This window comes from Camponotus floridanus, unplaced genomic scaffold (genome assembly GCF_003227725.1).
Source record: "Camponotus floridanus strain SB8 unplaced genomic scaffold, Cflo_v7.5 scaffold13, whole genome shotgun sequence".
NCBI lineage: Eukaryota > Metazoa > Arthropoda > Insecta > Hymenoptera > Formicidae > Camponotus > Camponotus floridanus.
The window spans coordinates 938,674-958,699 of record NW_020229248.1 but is presented as its reverse complement, the minus strand read 5'-3'; the positions used below and the strand labels follow the sequence as shown (position 1 = coordinate 958,699).

Here is a 20,026-nt window from a genome sequence, read left to right as displayed (position 1 = left end):
TAGAGAACACAAAAATGCAAAATTTTTCCTTGAGATGCACTCGAAATTCCACGTACGGACGCTTTTAGATACGCAATGTTTCATCGCTCTGCGAAACTTTCTTAGAGAGATTCGATATTCTGCGCGCAATCGCCACGAATCTACTGCTCCACTTTTAGAAATTTCCACTTTCCGAGAAAGGAACCCTTTTCGGGATACGGGCCGCGCATTAATCGATCGAACGAGCACAGGTGGGGTGAGATCGCGCAACGATGAAGAAGATTCTGAAAGCGCAGCGACGGGATATAGAAGCAGAACGGGGGAGCGGGGAGGGAAAATGTTAAGAGAAGAAAGAAAAAAAAATCAGTTTCCAAGATCGGGGCAACGCGATGCATTGATCGCGATACCTTCCCATGACCCAGAAATCGGGAATTCTAAAGGATCGTCGGATTTGCGTTCAAAAAACAGACGGTTTTACCCGTTGCGGACCCTTCTTAACCTCCCCCTTTTCAACTTTTTAGGGTGAATGGCTTCTTCTCCGATTTTTTTTCCTCTCCACGGTACCCTGCGATTTACAAAAATCCGGTGAATATGCAGGATACGCAGATCCCTCTCGCTTCGCGTATGTGTGTGTCAAACGATGATCTTCCAGAATCACGAGAAAATTTACCTGCACCCCGCCATGCTTTCGCGACGACCCCGTAGCTTCGCGCCTCTTTTTTTCAAATAGGGGTTGCTGTTCGCGAGAAGAAAAAAAAAACGAACGCGCAGCGTCGGATTTCACCCCGAAATAACGCTTTTTCACACAGTTTTTGCGCATTTGTCCCAGCGGGGGGATTCGAGTCTCGGAAAAAGGGGGTCGCGCGCCTTTTAAAACGCCGCGATGCCACGAGATAGTAGTTTTCGAACGTAACGAAAATTCTCATGTTTGACGACTCATCCTTCGAAATATGTACTTGGTCAAATCATTTATAAATTGAGCGATTATTTTTAATTCTTAGAAATCGTGAAGAGAAAATGATACAACTTTAATAAGCAATGTATCTTGGAAATTTGAAAGGCCAAAAAGTGACAGAGTATTAATAGTATTTTTTATAGTCTTTTGATTTTTATTGTGAAATATTGAATTTCATGGATTTTGTTAATAGATTATTTTTATCAGGAATCGATTTTAAATTAATGCTATAATCGTAGAGAAAATTTGCAATCAAATAAAAAAGTATCGCTCGCCGAAATGCAAGATTAGGGCGATCATGTATCAATACCCTTGAGATGTTTCCACTTTTTTCGCCTTTGTTCCACTGTGGCCACACTCTGCGGTCGCTAAATAAAACTTTTATTCGTGTAACTCACCCTTCGATTAACCGATGTATCAGCCATTGATACGAGAAGGACTATGCGCGAAAGTAATAAAAAAAAGTGACACACCGATAGTCGTTTAAAATCGAGCAGGGAGCAATCTAGGCAGGCGCTGGGGTAACTTTTCGATATCGATTGATATCGCGTTCAATTCTGGCGTGCTAACAATTTGATTGAAATCCGAGAATATTGTACTCGTCGAATTGCATGGATCGTTTAATCGCAGTTGATCACTGACAGAGATAACGTGCGATGGAGATTGCAAATGAGATTAATAGATTACAGATTTATAAATCATAAGATTGCGGAAATAGCTCTCCGGAGATGATAATAGTTAATTCGACGATCCAAGTTAAACAATGAATTTATGACGATGTAAGTAAAGCTATGCGTATGCTTATTCACCAGCTTAACAATTTCGCACAGTTATTTAGAAATATTGCTTTAGTATTTTGTGTAAGATATTTAAGGAAACTTTAGTATTTTGTGTAAGATATTTAAGAAATAGAGAGAGAAGGCAAGGGAATATCGTGTATATTTTACTCGATCACAGATATCAAGCTAAGGGAAATATTTTTTCAATCTTAAGGTGATAATAATTGTTTAATTATCTGCGATTAAAGTTAATATATTTTGTGGGATAAGAGATCTCTTTCTTTTATACCGAGAATTCCTGACGCGTTTTTCCCGTTTATCGAGGTTATCAATGAACGTGGGTTTACTCGCGCAGTGATGTTTGATTTGAGTCGGTGTCGTTCAGAGCGATAATCTTATTGAAGTTAAATATGTAAACATGTAAAACCGAGGCGCACCTTCAACGTCGCGTCGTTATCTCGCCGGAGAATCGACACATGATAATTCGACGCTAAAGACCGACGCAATGCATAAATATGCGCGATTTCTCAATTTAGATCATCGGAGTTTACGGACCTTTCGACTGACGTGGATGATGAAATTGAGGCTTCTTGGAGGGGATTCCACATCACGAGGAATTTTCGTATCAATATTATTCATATGTATTCTGGATATCTTGTCTACAGTGCTTGCGACATATGTTGTGACATCGAAATGTTCGAGACGTTGCTTGACTATCATATTTGAAATCTCGTGTGCGTGAAAATGAATAAATAACGTTGAGTTTCATGAATCTTTTATCTTTGATATAATGTCGACGTCACGGCAATTACCTCTCAGGATGGACGAGAATATGCAGAGAATATGGACGAAATCATTGTTTCGGATAATTAACTTTATGACAAAATCGTACGTTGATACGTACGTTGATCGTACGTTATATGCAAAATCGAATTCAGCATTTTAGACGTGAAGAATTTCTAGTTTAATTAACTTGTTGGTTTTAATTTTATTAATTCTTTTTACGTTTCTTTATTTTAATTAATTTAAATATTGCGTGAAATATTGCGAGAGTTATCAAGAAAAAGAGATTATTTACGGCTTATGCAAATCAACAGAAAATTCTCGTGCACAAGGAGAAAGTGCTTCGGAAAAGGCGAATGGTTTCCAGGAAATGGCGAGATTCATTATTAACTTTACGCGTTGCAACAGAAATCACGCAGCTGGTGCTAATAAGATCTCTGCGAAAAAAAATATTCCGCATTATTATTAAAATCTAATTCAAAGTCTACCGTAAATCTTATCCGAGATAGCAAGGTACAAAAGTACAAAGGAATTAACGATGCGAAAAATGAGAAACTTTGACATACGTCTCTTCAGGATCACCTGAAAAGAGGACTCGCTCCCAAGCATCCCAAGAAAACGTCTTCTTCCATCCGGTCGTTCCTTCGCCTCCTTCTTTCTGTCGGAGCCGTGAGAAAAATCCATCCTCCCTCGATCGCGACATCGGGCGGACTAGTCCTTCATCTCCCCTTATCCCTCCTCCTTCATCCTCGCCCCCTCGAATATACATACAAGTGCAACAGGATCGAGAGAAGTCGTCGGGAGAGAGGAGAACGGACTCGCAATGGCAATGTCGGCGACCGGTGACCGGCTACCAGTTTTTGCGACGATCCCGCGCGGACCGCACACACGCGTGCACGCATGCCACGCACCCACACATTGACGCACACCTACACGCAACGGCATTACGCATGCACGCCGCCGTTGCGTTTTACGCGAGGACAATCTCGTCGCGCTCTCTTGCTTTCGCGTGCGCATACGCGCTCACGCACGTATGCACGCACGCACGCATGCATATGCGAGCGAGTCGGTAGAGCGACGAGATGCATGCGGTGTGTGCAGCGAATGCATTCGCGGAGAGAGCGCGGTTGCATTGGCGGCGCGGCCAGCCAATCGGGTTATCGGGCGACGAATTCACCCCTCCAGGTCCATCATGCCGAGCTTCTTCGAGGCGAGCAGTTTGCTTTAAAGATCTCTTCGCGTTGGTTTTTCTCCTCTTTTTTTCTTTTTCTCCTCTTTTTTCGCCTTTCCTCTCCTTTTCCTCCTCTCCTCTTCTCGTCCCTCGACCTCCCTTCGCGTTTGCCCGTCCGTCAGCTCGTCCTTCGTCTCCTCTCTCTACGAGTTGCAGTGTCTGGCACGGGAGACGCAGCTGTTCTTGTTGGAGATCGAAACGGGATCGGAAAGCGAAGGGAGTGTTAACAGGGGTTGCGAGGAGCTAAGAATTATTGCCGCAATTTTTGTCTCGAGACGCATTGCTTGATTCAAGAAGTGTGTGACGAGTAATTTATTTTTATTATTTTTTTTTTTTCTGAAAACGTGAATTTCTCTCGATCGTGATCTGCCCGCGATGGAATTGAAGAGGAAAAGGAGGGAACGCGTTATCGCGTTTCCTTCCTTTTCATCGTAATTTTTAAAGTTGTTTGCGTAAATCATGAATAAATCAGATACAGCGTGTAGATAACAAATTGGCCGTGCATCTTATCGCCTCGCGTGTATCACGGTAGCGAAATCGAAGGCATCTCGCGTGATGCTCGCGCAACGTCGATCGGAGAATATTACAAAGTATGTATCCCATATTTGACTTACAAATGATGCGGCCGATTATCAGCGAATGTGCTCGCTCGCCCCTGACATCGCGTCGGCAGGAAGGAGGAGCGTTTATCGCACGTTTATCGTCGGCGTTCGCTCCTCGAGAAGACGATCTCGCTCGCGCGATCTCTCGCGGGTCCATCGATTCCATCGAGGGGTGGGCGCGCGGTCCCACTCGGTGCCACTGATTAATATGCCGCGCAAACCCCGAACGACGGCGAGAGAGATTAATTAGCCACCGAGCGAAAGAGGGAAGAACCGAGAGGGCCCCTGATGATCATCGGCGATTGGCCGACCGGAGAGAGCCGGGAGGAATTTAATAGAACCCCCCACATCCGCGCTATCGACGATTCCCACGTGCACTCTTTGCGTTTATTCCAGGATGCGGATGCGTAATAAATGCGTATCGCGAATACGCGCTCGTTGCTTCGCCCGCAGATATGATTTCATCTCGGGTGCACGCATACACTTGGGTGTGGTATGTATATTATGACATGGGGGAGCTTCTATCTGTGGTGGGGCGGGGGGAAAAGCGGGACTTGCTCGCGTTTCGATCGAAACAGAGTATTCGTATTAGCATAGTTAATCACCGGGACTCTCATTAAACGGTCGTTTCGCGATGCATACGCAGGCAAGCGACGCCGCTGCCAATTAGAACGATAGTGGTTTTCCAGGAACGCGCACGGTTCGTTCGCTATGAAGAGAAAAAATGGGAAAACACCACCCTCGATTAACATATGTTATTATATGGTTTGCCTCTAATTCGAGGTGTCGAACCGTTAAACGCAACTTGAAGATATGTAATTTTGCTTCAATAAAAAAATGAATTTAAAGAAGTGAATATTTTAAAAAATACGCAATAAAAAAATGGAGGAATTTAAAAGCGATGTCGTTATAAAAAGTCTTAGTGCGTTATATAATTGTGCCAATTAATTGGCAACGATCAAGGAAAGACATTCCAAGGGTGAAAGTATTGCGTCGCAAGGACTGGATCGAGCAGCCATTAGCCTTTGACGATGTATTATATTTCTGTCATCTCGCCATTAATAAGTTCCAATTTCTCAGCAGGAAGTTTCATTATAGTTATCAAGATTGAAATTCCAAATATCCATGAAATTATCATAGTTAATCACTCGCCGGTAACAATTGCAATTCTCATTACTCATTAATAGTTGTTTTGAGTTGCGCTGTCGGATACATAGTTACCAATTAGACTAATGAATGTTAACTATTCCAGAAACACAGTTTCCTGTTGTTTTGCATATGGAGAAATAAATAGGTATCGAGAGACGTAATAAGTATCTCCTGTTGCAATTCTACGATATCAATTTGCAATCTTAAAATGAATAAAATTTCGATATACACGTATAAAAAACATACAATATAATATAATATAATTACAATATAATATAATACAATATAAATACAATATAATATAATTAAATACAAATAAATATAATATAAATAAGATACATTTTGGCCAAGTTGTAATTTTCAACGCGAGTTACACAAACATTACAGGAAAGACAATTATCGAGCAATCGAAAACCAAATAGATACAATCTCCAGCACAAATCGCTTATTTCGATACTAGAAATCACCCGCAACGAGGGGTAACTTTGTGCCAATTCGGCATAATCTATCAAAAAAAGAGAGAGAAAGAATTATCGTAACGGTAGACTAGCAAAAGCGGGTCGTCGTATCGTAGCCCTTTGGACGCAAACTTGCTAGGCGTCGTTACAACGCAGCAGAGGGGGGTCGGAAAAAAAGTTTAGAATGTTTGAGGAAGGGGTGGCCGAGAGATCAGGGTCCCCTCCTCACCGCGGACGCGTCACGAAAGGTGCAGGGGTTATATTCCTTCGGAAACGCGTGCTACGTCCGTGCCACGCACGTACGATGCGCGTCCGTGTACTCTCACGCACTCACGCACGCGCTCGAGGGCCTCTAGGGCTCGTGTCTCCCGCGCAGGCATCGACGATCGGAGCGTTTAGGCGCGCGGCAAACGCAGATGCAACCGGCAGGAGCGACGCCAGCCGGTGGCTGACGGGAGGGGGACGGGGGGATGAAAACGGATGGATAAACGCTGGCGACGTGTGCGTCTCTGCCATTGTGATTTTAAAATCGCTATCCCGACCGCCGCGCCGTCCGCCCCTATCCCTCGTTAAAACTCCACCTATGTTTCGGGAACTTCGAGGTTTTCACCCCTTGGTTGCGTCGCGATGACGGCGAATCTGCTTCGAGCGAGTCGAGAATCGATACGATTATATTAAATCCATTTTTTTCGCGTGATACGTCTTGTAACGCGCGATTGTGATCGAACAATCTAATCATTTGTTTAATTATTAGAGTAGACTTTGGATTAATATCTTTACGAGATGATTATTTGCTGAGCATAGAAGAGGATATCTCTTGATATCCTTAAAATGATATTTTTTAAGTAATTAAATTCTTAATTTTTTAAATAAACAACTTTAAAAAGAGAAATAGAGGGAAAGGGAGAGGAGGAGAAAGAATATTAATATTTGAGAAAATATTGATGTAAAGAAAGAAAAATTTTCTCTTTTCATTTAGATGAAGAAGCATATGTTCTAAAGCTTTATTAAGCTTGTTTGAACGGCTTCATGCTGTGAAGAAAGATATCCGACACGCAGTATCGTTTTCGATCCATGGCGTTCAGCTGTGCTCACAGAGCTCCGCGCTATAGCTTTCTGCACGAAAAATTGAACAGTACAGAACTCACGCCTTGCTTTTATAAGTAACAGTCCAATTTAAATTCTGATTAATAATTTATTCTTTTTTGCAATTTTATAGTAACATTATCTCATGTTCTTTCATTTCTCTCAATTCTCTTCATCTCTATTTACGATATATCGAAGCAAAGGGTTGCGCAGTTCCACCCCTTGGATTGTAAATCTCGTTCAAAATGGCGGTTCGTCCCGCGAGTTACATGCAGATTGGCTGGGTGTCGGTGGAAAGGAGTTATGCCGAAGGGTGGTATCCGACATCCTTCGTTCGCGGGGCGGTTTCGCGCTTGCGCTCACAACCCTTGCCGCGTTTCTTCAGCCCCTTCTGCCTCGACGGATGATCCTTTTTATTATTCACGTTTTTTTATTGGACGAGGCGAGGCCAGGTATCTCATATAACATAATGGCGATCGATAAAGAGGAATGAATGTCAAATCAAAACCTTATTTTTCATATAATTCTAAGTAAATTTTACTTAAATTTTAATATTTAATAGCCATTTAGTCATCGAAATTTCGAATCTTGAATTATAAAGAAGATTGAGAAGAGGTGGTACTCAATTACATGTTACTAAAAAAAGATATTAATCTTAAATTAAGTCAATATAAAAATCTCACTACATTAAATATGAGTACGAATTTTGAGACACCCTAAACTTATGAGGGTGTTAAGGTACTCAGAGTGCGTGGGGGAGATAGGGGGTCGGTTTTATCGATCGTGGTTCCGACAAGGGCAACCAGCAAGAAATAGGGAAACTCTCAACGAATGCTCTGATCCTTTGTCTTTTTCCCTCACGGGCATTGAGTTTCCATCAGAAAAGTGAGCAAGGAGTTAAAAGAATAATTCCGAGTAAAAGAAATAAAAGAAATAAAGAGAGGTAATTGCGTGAATTGTACAGAATATTAGAGAGACATTAATATCATACTCGCATACCTTGTATTATTCGCTTCGATAATTATCTCGGCAACAATTTATAGAAATTATAGTTACGTGCACGTGTCACTAACTAGTGATATTGGCTAAGTCTAACTTAATATTGGACTTTGCTTCGAATCGAACTTTATCACGAATACGTGTTAGATCAAGAAAAATTTCACACATACGACATACGGTTCATGATAATGTATTATAACGATATACATATACATTTCCAAGTATATGCTTTTCATAATTCCTTGAAAATAAGTCGCTTGTATCATATGTCTGAGGAAAAAATATGATAACATTGAGAGTTATTTATATAGATAAAAACACTTTAATGAGAACAAACAATATAAATTTTCCATATCGTGACGTCATATACACGTGAGTTGCATCAGTAAGTGTACTGCTACATCTTATCATTTTATTTTTTTGTAAAGACAAAAAAAGAAACATGAAATAACTAAAATATAACAAATATAAAATATTTTGTTATTAATATTAAATATCTTTAATAACGTAGAAACTTTTCTCCTTACTTGTAAGAAGAAATGTATCTACACAGATATAAATTTTTTTATATAATGTGTAGATATACTATATATATGTGTGTATTCGTGTGTGTGCGTGTAATATTGTTCGTATCTTTTCCAATGACTTAGCATATGATAGATTATTAATATTACTTATTAGCATTACGAAAGAACAGCTCAAGTCAACAACGAAGGTCACAATATTTGGTACTTGATAATAAGCATTGTCACAATATTTGGTACTTGATAATAAGCAATGATTAAAGATTATTCACTACATGACATGTGATTCATATATTTTATATATGAATCAAAAAGCATAGGCATTCTAAATGTTGCTCTTTACACAAAAAGTATACAAAGAAAATATTATAGTAAAAATGCAATTTTTGTAACATACGAACACATGCACAAGAAAAATCACAATATTTCTATTGAATAATATTAATGTTTTACATTTTACAAAGGATTATTATAATTAGAATATTTTGGTGCATAAAATAAATGCATAATCGTTGAATTTATATTTTTTATAATAATATGTAGTAAATACTCTAATATAGTTATTTTCCAATTATATAGTAAATACTGCAAGAGAATGTATTTTTTATGTAATTTGTAAAATTTTCTTCATATTTCTCGGATATTTAATAATTCAAGAGAGAGAAATTATATAAAACTCATGAATCTTTTTATCATTCGCTTGTATAACGTAATTCGAAACTTTGAAAAGTAAAACTAGTAATATTTACTATTGGTAATAGATAATATATTTATTTGGTAATAGATAATATATTTAATTGATAATAGATAATAGATAATAGATAATATATTTATATGATTACATTTATATCTTTGAAATTGTTATAAGAAAGCAATAAGGACATGAAATATATGATTAGTACGTTAAAAATGTAAGAATTTATCATTTTATTTATAATTCTCATTTATATCTTATATTGTTTTCTTATTCAAAAAAGAAAACACTTGTATAATAATGCATGTAAAGTTCTAACATACATATGTATAAGCATGATAATTGCAGCAGAGGTATTTATACTTTAGCTGCTTCGTATTTCGCACGAATAAGACGAAATCGGGTGAAAATACAGAAACAAGATAATCGCGCAATTACTTCCGGCGTTCGTCGCTACAAATCGGCCGGTCGATTTTAATCCGTACGTTCGAGCTGAAAATCGGAGACCCACAGACGGCCGGCGATTTATTTATTGGAGAAAGGGCTCCGGGGCTGGCACCCCTCTCTCTTTCTTTCTCTCGACGCTTCCTCTATCCTAAGCAGGATTCAATTTGGCCACTGCCCACGATTCTACCTTCAAAGAGGAATCACCATTGCCGTCGTATATGGCTGAACGGCCCTCGACATGCGCGGAACTGGTCGGCGGCCTCCAGCATTAATCTTATATCGAACGCTTTATCTCCGCGTTTCGCTTCTTCGTCCCTTCTTCCTGTCTTCCCTAGCCATCGCCCACTCCAGTCTCGACCTCCTCAACTCTTAGACGAGCAGGAATTTTCAATTCTTTCAAGTACCACGAGCAGTTTGCTTGGGGCGTGTTGTTCTTCCGTGCTACTGGCTGGTACCCGGAAGCTGAAATCAGCAAGGTGTCTTAGTTGTTAAAAGAGAGATAGCAATACGTGATTACATAGAAAAATTTCAGACACCGAAAAATGATATTTCTCAATAGAATTTTGGATATCTTCTCTTTGATGTACGTAATTTATGTTTATATTATTAATGCGCATAGTTTCAAAATTGATACATAAGAAATCTATATATCTAATCATTTTATTTTTCGTTAAATTGTCAATATTCTTTACTACGACATTTCCATTTCGATATCCTTGTTTCCGCGACATGCGATTAATCGGGCGCGTGAATGGTAGGACGTGGAAAACGAGCGGCTTCTCGCCGATCTCTCGTCGGGAACGGAGCGAGCCGCTAGCAGGACATTGGCCAGGACGAATAAGTAATGTAGAGGTCCATTATGCCGAAACGGTGAAGGGTCTCCGGTCGGGGTCAGCCAATCCCCCGGAGAGCCGTTAAAGTGAAATACTCCCGAATGCAAGGTGGCTGCCCGTCTCGCTCGCCTTCTTCGGCGACCCCGTCATGGGGTTTACCCCGTCTCTCCTCTCTATCAGCCCCATCTCCAGACGCGGCCTTCCACCCGCTCGGAGCCCCAACCCGCAGAAGTTTGCGTGTAGGTAAATCGTTGTTATCTGGACAGTGATAAACCCGTGAATGGAGTTCGCGCCGGATTCGAACGAAGGACGAGGAGAAATGCGAGGGCTGAAGGGAAATGGTTCGTTGCGAGGTTTATACGGCAGAGTGGTGGAGGGGTAAAAGGGACGAATCGCGAAATGGATGGCTCTGTTTATGCAGACTGGTTTCTATTCGGACGTAGCCGCGCGACCCTCATTGGGCGAGAAAGCAAGAAACGACACTGGGGACGCGTAAATGAGGCCGATGAACATCATGGAGTCTATAGACGGGCAAGAGAGAGACTGATTGTGTCCCTTTATCTTCGAATATGATATTTCGTCAAGAAATGATGTAATTTAAAAAGATTAATTTTATATTTATCCAGTCGACAAAATAGCAATAATTGGACACTGCTTGCATAATTTTTTCTCTTTCCTTTATCTTTTCAAACACGCATAATTACATTTTTCGTAAAGTCGCACGCGATTTTACGTTGAGCTCACCGTTTCTTTAGGTTGCGCTACTTTCACTTGTCTCCATCGGGTTGAACGAAATCGGGCGGCCATGCAAACACCACGAGATTAAAAGGGGGCTTCGTATTGTGGTTCACGTTTTTGCCTCGGGCAAGCCATTCTTATGGAAGTGATATCGAGGTGACGTTTAATATTCTTCAAAAGGTTACAACGCGATTGATAAGTCATTTAATTCGAATTTTATATTATTTCGAAGCATATAATATTACCTAATTTTACAATTATTAATCAAAGAGATCTCAAAATAATACTTAGTAATAGTTAAGTAATAATAAGTAGTTTTATTAATAATAATTCACACTGTCTTATTTTTGTACGTGTGTTTTTTTTACCAACAATTAAGCAGTATGTTAATTTTATTTTTATCGTGACACGTTTTTGTCGCGTATGCATTCTTATTTCGCAATTAAGCTTTCTCGCGATAGAGAAGAAAAATCGAAATGATTCGTATACGTTCTCGAAGCTTGTTCGAGGCGCGGAATACCGGACAATGGTCGATCTAGCGGGGTAGATGGAGGTCAGCGGCCATTCTCTGATGATATTGATTAGCCGACGCCCTTAGTTAGCGCCGGCTACACTTTCTTCAGCCCCACCGTTCTTCTCTCGCCTCCCTTTTTCCTCTCGATAGGAAAAACGTTCTCTCTTTTTCTCACGTAACCACAGACTCCGGTTACTACCCTTACTCTATCTTCGTCGCTCTCCTGCATGCTGTTGAACTCCACGCTGCTCTTCCCCCCTCTGCTCATCCCTATTCTCTTTCCGTTTTCTGGTTACTGTATTTCTGTCTCTGCAACAACGCTGGCTTCACTGGTCGTCGTTAGCAGGCAGATAGAAGAGAACCAAGAGAGAATATTGCACCGGGGGGTGCGAGAAAGTAGAAAGGGGGAGGTAGGGGGGAGCATGGGGAAAAGCTAGCTAAGTATTTCGAGCTAAATCATTCGTCAAGCAAATAATACCGAGTCTGAGTCACGTCTCACGCATGCGGGGGCGATACGGTATTCGCGTGTTCCATAAATCCGAGATCCCGCCACTTACGGGGAGCTTGAAAAGACACGAGATAGACATCCGGGATTTCGCACGCGACAAAATATTAGTAAGACATAATTTATTTGCAAACCATCTCGATATGTAGATCAAAAATCTATATATTTCAACTTAGTGAAAATAATTAATAATATTTATAAATAACTTAAATATTAACATATCGCTTAAATAATAAATAGTAAAGATAATATTTTAAACAGTCTTTTTAATGATTGCTAGATGTAAATGTAAATTTTTCCTAAATAAGGCATATAATTAATAATACGTAAGTTGATAAATCGCTTCTATAACGTAGTCTTCTTGTTTGCTTTGCGATTGTGTTGATAAATGTTTCATGGCGCATTTACAAACTTTAGCGCATTCTATATATCGTTCTTACAAATTTGGGAAGAAAAGGAAGAGCTCGGTATGCCCCCGTGTAATTAGACACTGCAGCCTGGAACAACATCCAGAGCTGGGCATTGTTCCCAGAAATTAAGGGAAACGGGGGAAAACCGGGAAAGCTGGCAAGGATAGGGGATTTAGGGAGGGTCGCTAATTACGACGAGTTTGTTTGGGGGAGAGAAGCCATTTTCTGCACACGCATAGTCTCGTCTGTGTGCGTTATATTAATATACGCGCGGGGCATAGAATTTATCTCGAGAGTCTCTTCTCTTTTGCAATTTGATCTTCCATTCTTGATGAAATAAAATGGCACATACTTTTCTCTCACATTTATGAAAAGTGGTATTTAGTTCATTTTATTACACTTTTTGTTTTATATATATATTTATTTATTTATATATAATTATAATATATTTATAGGAAAATAATATATATTCACACACGATATATAATTATTATTTTAAATTCAATAATCTTACGTGACACATTCTGTTATATTGTATTTATCTAATTTCTGTTCCGATTTCTGCGCAGGTAAAGTCTGGATTGGCGACAATGAGGTCGCGTGGCGGACGGACCAGTCTTTCAAGAGGACATCACCCTTAAATCCCTGTGCCACAACTACTACTACGACGACGACAGGTGGCGGGCCACTGACACATCCCCACCTGTCGCCACCCGTAGCTGCCCCTATTACCACCCCCGATCATAGAAGCCCCAGTAGCATGCACGCGAAGCTCGGCATCTCACCTGGTGAGTAAAAATAATTCCGCGAGGAATACAAATCTCCAATATATTATAATTTTGCGAAAGAATATTTTATGCAATATTCGCAAAATGTATATTTATACGTTACGCTTTTAACGTAACATTTAACGGGAAAATTTCGTAGCGTTTTCTACTTTCATTCGACGTCACGTCTTGAAGAAATAACGAATTCGCACCCTCGCGGCTCATCCGTGAGAAACCTACTTTGTGCTGTCCTTGCCAGCACTCTGACTATCGAGGGTCAGTGGCTTAAAGTAGTTCTTAAAGCGAGGCTCTTTAAATAATACAATAAGCTTGATGTTATTTGCCGGACAATCAAGAGAAAAGGTGAGGGGAAGGGGAAAGAATTCTTTTTACGGAAAAGCTCCTAAAATTGCCTTTCGAAGATGCGCGTACATTTCCCCGACCCTGAACAAGCTTTGACACGAAAATTCACAGCGCTTGTCTTGCTGCATCTTACAACTCACAATATAATGATTACCGGGTATTACTTTGCATGTTAAGATAAGATAAAATTACAAAAAAATCTGGAATTGCATTCGACGTCAAGAAATTACATGGCAGTTTCACACAATATATCGTATTTAAACTACTTGAATTATTACTATATGATTCTATATTTATTTATGACGAAATATTGAGTGATTGTTTAAGTAGGATAATTTAGAATGATTATATCATTATACATTATTAATATTCTTTACCAATTATTTTTAAAATTATTCTTTTCCTCGACGCTCAATAAAATACAGAGAGAAACTAATTGCTTAATATAATATATCGGTACATGTTATGTTAAATTATATTTTTTTAATAATTTCCGGGAAACACATGAGATAAGAACGATAAGAAGATAATGTGGCAAAAGACATTATCTTCTTATCATTTTCAAAAACAAAAGAATAGAAGTACCTATTGCGTTGCGACATCATGACAGCTATCGATTAGAACTTTGTTTCGGAAGTTACTTCGTGAAAGTGAAGGCTGAGAAGTATGGAACGGCGGTTCCTTTCATTTGCCTAAATAAATACAGCTCGGACAACGAGGGGAATCGCGCTGTCCGAAGCTGGCATTATACGATCGGATCCTAGACCTCGAAGAGGAACGCTTCTCGTCTTTTCGAGACAAGCAGGGGAGTTGCAATTTCGCGGGAGGGGGAAGGAAGCACTCGGCGCGGCATGTTTAATGCATCGCTCAACATTTCCATGTCAAACATCGCTTTGACTCGCGGAATTTAAAACCGTCTCGCTGCTGCACGCCCGAGATCGTGTGTGCGAGAGAGCGATGACGGGGAAACTACTCATCTTTATTTACTGGATAACCGCCGCGCTCGACGAGATGCGTTAAGTCCACGACGCGGTCGATAAGGGTCGAAACTTAAAAGCCACGAGGGTGAAACCGGAGACTGAATGAGATTCCAGAAGCGATTTTAGGAGGTAAATGACGTTTCGACCGCGTGTCGGTCTTGACCGAGTGCGTTTCGCAGCGTGATAGAACATTAACATTTTTCTATAATATTAAGATTAGTATTAGGGATTATTTCTTGCATCGTATCATGATAATGATTTTCAGAAAAACAAAAATTCACGTTGATGATGACGAATAAAATACTTAATATTATATATGAGAAAAAATATCTGAATTATATTTAAAGCCGGTAAATTATATTTTGTATTATAATAAAAATTAGAGTTTGAAATCATTAGTCTGTGAAAGTCATGAATCAATATCAATGCTGCTGAAACGTAAAATTTGTTAATTACTTTCTAAAATATTAAATTAAAAAAGCTTATTTTACTGTACAATCAAAGCTAATGAAACAATTTCATTATGACTTACGGTAGTTTAAGAAAACAGTAATTTTTATAGCAAAAGTTAAGTCAGATGATGGCATTAAAATTATACTCGTTTTCATTTATCAATAATCTAATAATTAATGTAATGCATAGAACATATATATTTAAATGTATTTTATTCTTCATCATTTTATATGAAAATAATTCATCAAGAAAAAATCAATTTATCTTTTCTTCAAACGATTCGAAGGGAGACTTAACTTTTGTCGCAAACGCTGTTATCAGCATCGAGCATAGCGTCAACTTTAAGGAAGGAAGGATATTTTCCCGGACATAGGGTCCTACCGAAGCTATTTGCCTCGCAAAGCCGTCCTGGCCTAGCTGCCAAGTGTGTTTATTTGGTATATCAATAAGGACGAAGTGGGCAAGAGCGAGGACGCGGTCCCCCGAGGACCTCGGCCTTACGTGGCGGCGATCGGCAGCGACTCTTTCTGGACAGCTTGATAACATTATGTCGCCTGCGCCGACATATGCACCGGCTAGTTTTTAAAGGACGAGGGCCGAGAGGGCTCTCCCTAAAATATTACAGGCTTGTGAACATACTCTCGTAAAGCACACATGTGTTACAACGACGTGTCTTTCCCTAAAAATGATACGGCAACCCTTAAATATAAGTTTAATACATAATAGGAAAACAATCGATAAAGCATAAATCATTTGCTCGAATGACACCAGCCGATATTAACGCATTTCTCGATTATTTCTCGTTCAATTTCAAATAAACTTTAACGGAATTTCCACCGGAAAATTAATTATGCAGATATTTTTAATGTTAAAAATTAAATTATTGGAAAATCACGATTTATCTTGATATGCGATGCAAATATCGAGAAATGTAGTTAAAATTGAATACACGTAATCCAAAAGAGTATTTACATTCCCGGAAGGTGTGTTAATTATGTCGTATTTTCTTTTTATAAATGATCAGTACTTCATACATTTATGTCTAATATATAAATATACTTTTCACTCGTGCTGTCTTAAAATCACATTTAGATCAGGGATAATAAACATGTTAAGTGTTAATGACATAAATTTGGTAAAAGTACGTTAAGTTTTTTTGTTAACTATAAAAATTGTATATAATATGAAAACGGGAGGAATAGCAGATATCTTAAAGATTAGTTTTTCAAATGATTGTATTCGCGTAACTGCACTTTATTCTCACGTAAATTACAGTCGATTACGGAAGAATTCTTTCTGTCTTGTCGAATGATAAGAAGAAATCGTATTTCTCCCTTGAGACTATCACTTTTCTACATCGAATCGACCTCTTCCCTCCGAAGTATGTAAATTCGACCGACCTCCTGAAATCATTTCACGTCTCTGAATACCGCTCGTGAGAAACGCACTGATGTTTATGAATACAAAAAATTAATTATAAAATCTATAATGTTTTTTTATTTGTTTTATTATTTTTGCGTGAACAATTTACATCTTGCGTAATAAATAAATATTCGTTTGAAAAAATCTGAAAGCTTTACTCGAAATTCTGGTACGGCACATCATTTACTTCGTGTAATTAAAATTTACTCGCGTTACTCACATGGCACGGAAATTAATAGCGTATTTTGAAACACGCCGGCTGCGATTGCGTTTATATTTTCATTTCGCTGGAATATGAAATATCGAACGGTGTCCATATGCGGACCAATAACTAAGAGGCTACGTGTCGCTGGTGTACGAACGCTGCGCCATCCACGTGAGGGTTGGGGACGAGAAAGGGTGGCTTGAAATATTGACTACATAGATTTCGACCATTATTGTCGCGTGTAAAACACGGCGACATTTGGCGTTAAATCGATCAGGGTGTAACTGCGGCGTCGCGCGTTGTTTCTTCTCGCCGGACGAATGAATACGCCGGCCGATTGTAAAATGCAACATAAACGCCGTAAATATGTTCAACGAGACGGTCCAAGGACCGTTTTATTGCGTGCAATCGATACCTTTGCATTTGCGCAGTTGCTTCAATAAGCCCACGAATTCATTTCAGAAATTTTCCCGGATGTTGTTATATATTTGTTATTAAATTCTAATGTTTTTATGTATTTCAGTAAAGATAGGCAACTTCTGTGGATATGTAGAGACAGACTAAAGCAAAAAATGAGCAGACTAAAAATAACTCGAAATTCTTATAAAATTCTTTTATACAACTCATCATTTTTCTTGATACATCCATATTAAATTAAATTAATTGTGTAATTAAGAGAATCTAACATTGCTTTCTTTGTAAAGTTAGTTTTTTTTACGAGCAATGTATTATTCTAATCATATGATTTCTTGTTAAAATAAGTTTGAGTTAGTAACATTGGAAAGAGTAGAAAACTTTCTTTTAAATTTTTTCTCTCTAAATTAATTAGTAGGCGTATTACTACGTGATTTATTGAAACACATAAAATTACATATTCGTGCTACGTTTCTTCTTAGAATTAATTTAATTTTTCATGAGGAATTGCACGCATCATACTTTCTACGATAAATTCAAAATTCTTAACCGGGTATGCTTAATGATAATATATATAATATATGTAAGATATGTAAATGTCCACCTTCGGCTCTCCGATGTGATCAAGAAATCTGTCACGCTACTTTAAAGACTTTTATTTAATATAAAAATATATAATAATTACAAATTATTAAGATTTACAAAGTAATATAAAAATTATTTTTAAAAAATGCTTTTCAAATTTTAACTTTAAAGACAAATATATCAGTAATTTTGCGTCATGGAAGGAAAAAAATTTTATCGGAAGTTATAGTATTATTTTTACCTGCTCTACATAAAACATTGTTGACTTTTATCTAAATGCATTATTGTTAATCCTTCATAATTGCTAATTCTTATAAAAAAATTTTTTAATATAAAGTTAATATTTTACTTACGTTCTAGTCGAATGCTCTTTTTCAATGTAGCTAGTTTACTCTTTCAATATATGCCAATTATAGTGAAATATTGTACTGATCGGCTTGGAGAAATCGCTCATCCGCAATAAAGGCGTGCCCTCGACCATAACTGAGAACGAACGAGCGCGTTTAAGCAACGTGGAGTAATTGCAGCGATAACCGAGCAGAGAGAACATTCGCGCGCCCTCGCCGCATTCGCCAAAAAGCAGGTGTACCGCAAATTAGCATCGAGCTGTAAACGCTTCATTCACGGACGATTCACCGTTCTGGCGGCTTGGGCGCGATAATTGAAGAGCTAATTATCTCGCATTAAAGTCAACCGCTCCGATCAAAATCCATTCGTGGGTCGAGTGCCCGCGCGTCGGAAACGCTCATTTGTCATCAGCGTTCAGGTGTTCATGCCCTCCGAAATTCATTGCGGCGAAAATACCTTGTGGCTCGTCAACCTGTTTTAAAGGATTCATTAAATCGTGGACGCGTCAAGTATAAAAAAATAAGACTAACGTGCGATGTTACAACGTTTGAGAGGGAATTTTTTATGTTAAAATTTATATTATATTATAGATTATTATTAATTTTTTACTACAGCTTTTTTTGCATAGAAGAATTTTGCGATAAATAAATTCATTCGTAAGATACGTAATGAGCGGCGCTTCGAGGATTTAAAAATAAAAGGGATAGCTTGCGTGGCTAAAAAAGGTACCAATTAGCTGCGAAATTTATAATAATACGCAATTTGTTATAATTAATCGGTTGTGCGCGCGCCTCCGACCTCTCGCGTACAACACACACGTATGAATATGCATACGTATGTATATGCATACACGTACACGCGTGCACGAACGATCGGGCACTTTTTCAGATCATAATTTTAGATAGGCCGTTCCTTCTCTCCGTTCTCGCTGAGGCAAATGGCGGCGAGTAGGCAAATTGAGGTGAGATTGGAGGTCAGGATTGCACCAGCCGTTACCGCATCGCCGCTGTTCGCGTTGCCAGGACAGTTACAAAAACGGTTTGTACAGCTAGCAGCTTGCTATCCGCGCGCGATCTGAGTCTAAGGAAGGGCGCGATGCGTGAAAACGAGAATTAAGAGGATCTTCTCGATTGCACATACACACACACGTACATATACGTGCGCGCGTAAATGGCAAAGCTAGCATCACTGACTTGTTGCGGGAAAAGACCACAGTCGAGACGCGGTAAATTTCTTCCAAAGGTGGTAGCTGGTAGGTGGATTACATCCAATCCTGATGTATCTCAGAGAGCAACAGTGATAAAAAGATACAAGTTACGATTTCGCGCACGCTGTCGACACGTGTCGATTTTTACAGAAATTGCGCATCGCAATATTTCTCTAATTTGATAGTTTGATTCGATACAATAGATTTTCGTCAATGCTGCTTATGTTATTTACATTTTCCTCAAGGTCGGAGTCCGTCAGATTACTCAGCGTATTGTATAGAAATAATATTTGCTTGATCAATTGCGTGAAAGTTGCAGCAGGGAAAGAGATAGGAGCACGAGTCTATTATACGGATCCTATTCAGTTGTTAACTATCTACTTAACGAGCAAGCCACTTTGTAATTACTGTCCATTGTAATTACGAAAATCCCATTAGGAAATCATTATGAGAAATCGCGATCCTGCTTTTCGTGCGAAAACGCCGACGTCAATATGAGAGAATATCCTCGTGTAGAAAACTCGAAGTCTACTATCGTCTAGGTTAGTTGAAGAAACACGCCTAACTGAAGAATCTCTAATTAAAGGCACGTACTC

At 39.0% G+C, this 20,026-nt stretch overlaps 1 protein-coding gene across 2 annotated transcripts in view; it reads left to right on the top strand.

Moving 5' to 3' along the window:
- The window catches only part of LOC105254219 (POU domain protein 2), a 124,023-nt gene that overhangs the window by 51,351 nt on the left and 52,646 nt on the right, over window positions 1–20,026 (top strand). For both annotated transcript variants that reach the window (XM_020028425.2, XM_025406018.1), the window contains exon 3: window positions 13,256–13,474. In XM_020028425.2, coding sequence (XP_019883984.2) covers window positions 13,256–13,474 — 219 coding nt within the window. The remainder of the gene's footprint in view (window positions 1–13,255; window positions 13,475–20,026) is intronic.